This window comes from Pteropus vampyrus, unplaced genomic scaffold (assembly GCF_000151845.1).
Source record: "Pteropus vampyrus isolate Shadow unplaced genomic scaffold, Pvam_2.0 Scaffold57, whole genome shotgun sequence".
Classification (NCBI taxonomy): domain Eukaryota; kingdom Metazoa; phylum Chordata; class Mammalia; order Chiroptera; family Pteropodidae; genus Pteropus; species Pteropus vampyrus.
In genome coordinates this window covers 7,173,780-7,180,832 of record NW_011888838.1, presented here as the reverse complement: position 1 = coordinate 7,180,832, position 7,053 = coordinate 7,173,780, and the positions used below count along the sequence as shown (strand labels likewise).

The 7,053-nt window shown below is 32.9% G+C and overlaps 1 protein-coding gene across 1 annotated transcript in view; it reads left to right on the top strand.

Annotated features, from left to right (window-relative positions):
- LOC105292445 (transmembrane protease serine 11B-like) overlaps positions 1 to 7,053 on the top strand; it is a 13,711-nt gene that overhangs the window by 2,377 nt on the left and 4,281 nt on the right. Inside the window, exons 2-6 of the mRNA XM_011360660.1 lie at positions 1,874 to 1,992; positions 3,662 to 3,777; positions 3,858 to 3,925; positions 5,311 to 5,471; positions 6,900 to 6,938. Of these exons, the coding sequence (XP_011358962.1) occupies positions 1,874 to 1,992; positions 3,662 to 3,777; positions 3,858 to 3,925; positions 5,311 to 5,471; positions 6,900 to 6,938 (503 nt within the window). The remainder of the gene's footprint in view (positions 1 to 1,873; positions 1,993 to 3,661; positions 3,778 to 3,857; positions 3,926 to 5,310; positions 5,472 to 6,899; positions 6,939 to 7,053) is intronic.

Genomic DNA, 7,053 nt, shown 5'->3' with positions numbered 1-7,053 from the left:
CCAAAGACTTGAAAACCCATATCTGAAAAGATATTTGCACACCAAAGTTCATAGCAGCATCATTCATGGTAGCCAGGACATGGAAGCAACCAAAGTGTCCTACAATAGATGATTGGCTAAAGAAGCTGTGGTACATATATACAATGGAATATTACTCAGCCATAAGAAGAGATGAAATACTGCCAATTGTGACAACATAAATGGACCTTGTAGTGATGATGCTAAACGAAATAAACCAGACAGAAAAAGTTGAAAACCACATGATATCACTTATATGTGGGATATAAACCTAAAAGCAACAAACGAACAGGACAAACAAGCAGAGACTCAAGGACATGGACAATAGACTAGTGATTACCCGAGGGTAGTTGGGGAGAAGGGAGATAGATGGGGTAAAAGGGGTCAAATACGTGGTGACAGAAAGAAATCTAACTATGGGCGGTGAGCACACAATGCAATATATATATGCCTCACTGTTGAATTGTACACCTGAAACTTACTGGATTTTGTTAACCAATGTTACCATAATAAAAAAAAGAAAAAAGAAAAAGAAAAAAAGAAGAAACATATCGAATATTAACAAGATTATAAATATAATTATTAATTACCTTAATTGCATGTTCCTATTAAAGTGGAATTCATCTAGTATAAGAAATATTATGTTGGAGTAGAATTTTTTCTCTGAGGATGAAATGAAACACCAGAATTCCAATAAGAAAGCGTACATGAAATAGGGAGTTTCTTTGAGGAACTTTTGCTTCTGGGAAACACTCACGAGTTATCAAAGGAAATATATGGAAGGGGTAGAATTAAGAATAGAGAATAGAACAGAAAGGAAATAAGACTGAGTGGACTCACACAATTGTGGCATAAGGTAATGTTTTAAAAAATTGTTATAAAAAATGCAAAAAAGTTGTCTACCTAAAATTCAATTGGTCTTGAATATATAAGAACAAAAATATTCTCAAATTCATAGAGAATATCTATTCTGCCAAATACATCGCTGATTACAAATTTCCTGTTTTGTACATTTTGTTTAAGATGATGCTGAATACAAAGAGATTGAAGAAACAGCTGAGAATATCCTGAACTTTGAAATTAGAAATGTTTTTAATGTTATAGATCTTTCTCCAAATGGGCAATTTCATGACATCATGTCTTTTAAGATACAAGGAATAACTAGTATCCAAACCTTATATAGACTAGACTAAGGGTGGTCATAAGATCATTCTACCTGTATAATGCCAAGTCATTATATTTTCTGATTATTTTTCATCTAATTGATTGATTTTGATAATGAAACTTAATCCCCTGTTAATTTATATTATACAAATAATCTGGATTTATTGTAGAAGCATTAGAAAATATAGTTAAAAAAAAATAAATTAAAAAGGAAAAAATATATCCAAGATCTCATAACATGGGATAGTTGCATTTGCCATCACAGTGTTTTCCTTCACATTTAATTAAAACTTATAGATAGTTTTATTATGTATTTGTGTTTATAAATCTGTATTTGTCCTCATACATGATGGGGCTAGAGTTTACAAAAATACAATCAGATCACACTGAATGTTATGTAATTCACTTTAGATAAATAAAAAAGGCAAATCAATTTCTCTGCAGTAACATTAGGACAGAAACTCTATTTTGCTCACTATTGGATCCCCAGCAGTTAACATAGTACTTAAATATGATTTGTTAAAAGAATGAGCATTAGGGTTTATTCTCTTTGAGGCATTTGTGGCTTCTAACTTTTCAGCTAACATAAAGGCCTAATGTATAAGTTATAAATCATGTTGTATGAGGGAGGAGAGACAGGTAGATTTAGAATGTTTATCATCTGATTTGAGCCATTTTCCCCCTTTCACAGGTTTGGTACATTTTCACAGAGAAGATCTTGGCCATTATGGACAATAATCCTTATTTTTCTTGGAATGACAGCAGTCTTGGGAGTAACTATTGGTCTCCTTGTTCATTTTCTGGCAGTTGGTCAGTGCTGACTATTTTCAATTTTCACCCTTGCTACTACATCTCCTTTTACTTTTAGAAATTGTCACGAAACAACATAAATATTAAATTTCTTTGTGGAAAATTTCTCATCTACTTTTCATTTTATTGAAAAATAATATTTTTTACTACTTAACACTGAACTTCATACATATTTTTGAATTAGATGCCTCCTTTTCCACTCTATAAATTGTATCGCCAACTATGGAAATATGGGCAAAACTGAAGTGTTCAATACTTTGATGCTAATATTCATTATCAATAAAGGAGCTTATGTACTAGCTTTGTAGTTGAGTTGTTATATCTTTTAGTAAATATATCTCAAACTGTAGAGATCCCCAATCTTATTGTTTCAATTCTGGTATTGACAGATTAATCTGCTATCCTGCAAATACCCAAGTTCAGCATACTGGATGCAGCAATATATTATAGATCTTAGTTATCTGTGCTTTTGTTTGGTGATCAACTTCACATATTAAAATTATAAAATGGTAGGAAAAAAGAGGGTTTTGGAGTTTATTTATTGCAATTTAGTCTTTGTAATTAGGGAGAAAAATCTCAGAGTTGTACCAAGGTGACACAGCCAATTTTTGTGAGGGCTTGAGCTAGTTTCTCTAACTATATATACATTAGTTTCTCTAATAATATACATTATTCTTTTCAGAATGAATTTAGGTAACTTCTTAGAATCTGGTAGCTGCTTTTCCTATGCACTGCTTGTCATAAGGGAAAAAAAAAAAGGAAACTATAAGAATAGAGGAAACTATTTTTTATTTTAGGTTGAAATGATATTGTTGACTTCTAGGACAATGATCATATTTTTCAAAGTCTATTATTAACATGCCTTAGAGGCTATGTGGTGCTTTTTAAGGTGGCTCAAAAGCACAACTATTCTCAAAATATGTAAATGGCTAACAGCTTAACCAAAACAGTATACCACTTTATAGTAGTTTCTATTTTTAAAAGTACATATATGACCTAGAAGGCTTGTCCTGTTTTAAACTATGGTGGCCTAGTATATTGGGTGAACCAGTTTACATTTGGGGACGGGAAGAAATGGGAAATGTGAGACCTGTGACGGGAAGAAATGGGGAATGTGAGACCTGTGACACCTGTGCCAAGCACTAGCCACCATATGCTGCACAGGAAGAGCAAGGGCAGGATGAAGTCTTTAAGGGATGGCTTCAAGGAATGGAGAGCAGGCCAACAGACAATGGAACATAAGAAGGGTGAAAGAAGGTATAGATCATCCAGAAGTTAAGGGGGATGTTTGTAATCAGAACTGCTTAGAAATATTAATTGGGTAATCAATAGGCTAAGAATTTTGATTACACATGAAAAACAGGTTTCATTTCTAGTGCATACTCTGGTGAATAGCTATGAGCTACCTGGATTGCTGCTTTGAGAAGGATGCTGAGGGACAGTGATGTCTATTATCATAAAGAAAGTAGGGAGATCACTTTATGAATGCTGGGTAGTTGCCATTTCTAGAATAAATGGATATTCATTCTCTTCCATTTTCCTTCTCTTCCTTTCTCCCATTCTCTGATTATTTCTAAAGTTGGGTTAAATGTTAATTTTGAGATAAAGACATGCGGGGACTTAAGGTCAATTTATGTTTTAAAATTCTGAGTATTTCTTTATTTCACAGGAAAGATTTACCATTACCAAGGTGATTTTCTTATTTCTGGAGTCACATACAATGATAGTTGTGAAAATGCAGCTTCACAAGCTAGCACAGATTTAAACAAAGATATTGAGACTAAGGTAAGTCAGAGATTTCTTTTATTAATTTCATTATAAATTTGATTGGAAAAGACATGATGGCTCTTTCTTTTCTCTTGCAGATGTTGGATGCATTTCAAAATTCTAGTATATACAAAGAATATGTCAACTCTCAGGTCATTAAACTTCTGTAAGTACAAACTTATTTAGGATATTATGGAAAGGGAAGTAGGTGACCTGTCACATCAGCCCTGGTTTTAAATAATAACAACAGCTAAAGCAGAGAAAGAAAATCAAGAGAGAGAGAGAGAAAGAGGAAGGAAGAAAGGAAGGAAGAAAAGAGCTTTCCATAAATTAAAGTATCATTGTATTTAACAAATTTCTGTTCATGGTAGGAATTGTTCTGTACAAATCTGTAATCTCTATACTAGAAGGGAAATTGCAAAATTGTTGGTGGCACTCAGTCCTGACTTCTGTGACAAAAGATAATTATAACTCTGTGGAAAACAAAGAGTCCAATCTGATTGTTTTGCTACCCATATACTAGCTATCTCTTCTCCCATTGACACCCATCTAGCCATACCTTTCCTAAAACAATCCTCTTTTGGTCTCCTTAGTATTGCCATTACTGTAATAACTATGGAATGAAGTGAATCATTTAAGATAACATTTGTCTAACTATGTCTTTGAAGAGTGCTTGAGGGTTGTGGGGTCAGGGCTGCAGGAAAGAGGGTACCATGGAGCATAGGGGTTGAGTGATAAAGAGTGAGAGCACTTTTACTTTGCTAACTGCCAACGTCTATTCTGGGCAATTCTTAACTTTCAAAAAAAAAAAACAAACAGAAAATCCAGATGGCCAAATGCCAACCAACCAAAGTTCTTACTCATACACACACACAAAAATCTTCAAAGACCCTTCCATCAACCATAATTATTTGAAAATAAAGTTGTGTTTTTTTAAAAAAAAATTGTGATTAATATGACTTTGAGTTTAAAAGTCTTCCAAAATGAATTAAGTTTCTTTCCTGATTAATAAAAAGAATGTACTGGTTACAGAAATAATGTAGATTCTCTTCATGCTTTAGAGTTATCTTTAAGACATTTTTCATTGTATAGATCTATTGGGGTAGACATGTATAAAATACTATAGGAGAAGCTTAGTACTGGCTCCTGAATATACTCTAAAAGTTATCTTTTGAATGCTTCCCTGTCCTACATTTAAGTTCTCATTTATCTCTTAATCTGAAATTAAGATATTAGAAAATATCTGTATGAGAATTTGTTTTTTACTGTGTTATAATAAAATCTTATGCTAATCTTTTTTTTTTCTCCAGTACTCAATTTCTCCTATGTGTTTAGTTTGTGGTTCACATATTCCTTCATGAACAATACCTCTAAGTTAATTAGGATATTTTGGGGAATGTTTGCACTTTATACATACTGGGACAATATCTGTGTAGTGTTCTTTGACATATGTAAAGAAAATATGATAATTAAAATGTGAGAAATAAATGTGTTCATAAAACATCTAAAAAATCAAGAAGCAACACATTAGAACATTTCTGTTGTTTCCAGTCCTTATCTCAATGGTTCAAGCATACAGTTGCAGCTAACATTCAAGTTTCCTCCAGCAAAGAGGGATAGAGTGAAGACTGAAATCAAAGCTATCTTACATCAGATGTTGAAAAACAACATGGCATCCTGGAATGCAGTTCCAGCTTCCATTAAACTTATGGGTATTCCACTTATTTCCATTACTTTCTATTATTTAGGTTTCAGGTTTAAAACCTAATATATATATATATATATATTACTAGAAAAGAAATAAACCAAGAGTTTCAGAAATTTATTTAGGAAAAAAATATGCTTCCAAAAAATCTGGCACTTCTACAATGAATTGATAGTAGAAGGGACAGTGCCATAGAATTTTTGTCTAAAGGGTGATAGAAATGAGGGTTAAACTGTGGACATGCATGTGAATTTGGAAGGGTTTCCTGTTATGTATGGAAAACAGTGTGAATTGTCCTAAGTGAAATATTATTCCTCCTTATCCTCTATTCTTGTCAGGATCTCATTATAGGAAACAGATTTAGGGTTTTTGCCATCAATCATTGTGGAGATTGCAGGGGTAAGTGTGAAGTTGGTGATAGGACATTCTCATTGCTTCTTGTGGAAGAATGGGACTAATACTATTAAAGAAAAAATTAGTCTGGATGAATATCCTAGAAAATAAGGGAAGAAAATGATAGGGTTTTGTCTTGTACAAAAAGTAAAGTTTATAACGATCTTCAAGGTCCTACAATTGTCTTGAGACTCTCTGTTGGATTGTTAAAAAGTCTATTAGGTGATAAGCATGTGATTACAGAGCCCAGTTTTGTGGTTCTTCCAGACTGACAGTTGATCCCGGTATCCTTAATGACTTTGAAGGCTGACCCCTGCCAGTTACAGTGCCTTTGCCTCAGAATACAGACCTTACCACCAATGAGCCACTCATGAGAAATAAGTATATGATAGAACTTTTCAAAGGAGCAATACAATTCCTTTGTGGGTAGCTGTTGGGAAAGGAGACGGCACTAGTTACTTCCCCTGTGTGTCCCAAGGATTCAGAGTCAGCAGTTTCTGATGTGTCTACGTTTAGTTCCTTACCCTCTTTCTCTCTAACATCTCTTCTCAATAGAAAAGAGACTGGAATTTAAGTTAAATTCTCAAAATTTCATAATTCAGTCTAGTAAAGAGATGACTCTAAAAAGCAGCATAGGCCCAACAAAATATAATTTTAATTGGATTTTTTTAAAATATAGATAACTCTGAGCATTTGATTAATAAAAATTATCATAGAGAAATTAATTCAAAGATAATGGCAAGTCCTTTTCTTAGTAATAACGTCAGCTTCTTACTTCACTAAATATTTTCCTACAATTATTATAAAATTGAGAGCTTTGTTTTTTATTTCCTTTTCCCTTTTATTATACTACCTGGTAGAGATGTGGAGAGATGGTCAAAACATAACAACTAGAAATGAGAGGGGCTTATAATCAATAGTGAACTAGTCCGAATAGTTAAATGTTGGGTGTATTTGAGCTAGGAGAGTTAGCATTTACAAATTTGGATTGAAGATAATTGCTTGGTGACATTTTATCAATTTTATGCTTTTTAAATTTCAGAAATCAGCAAGGCTAATGCTGAAATGCTTACCAACAAATGTAAGTTTAGAAATATTATTGTAAATTTAACACATTCACAAATATTTCCCCATCATTTTCCTAAAAAGGATCTTGAAGTATATTATGTAAATATCTATAGTAGTCTTTCAAAACT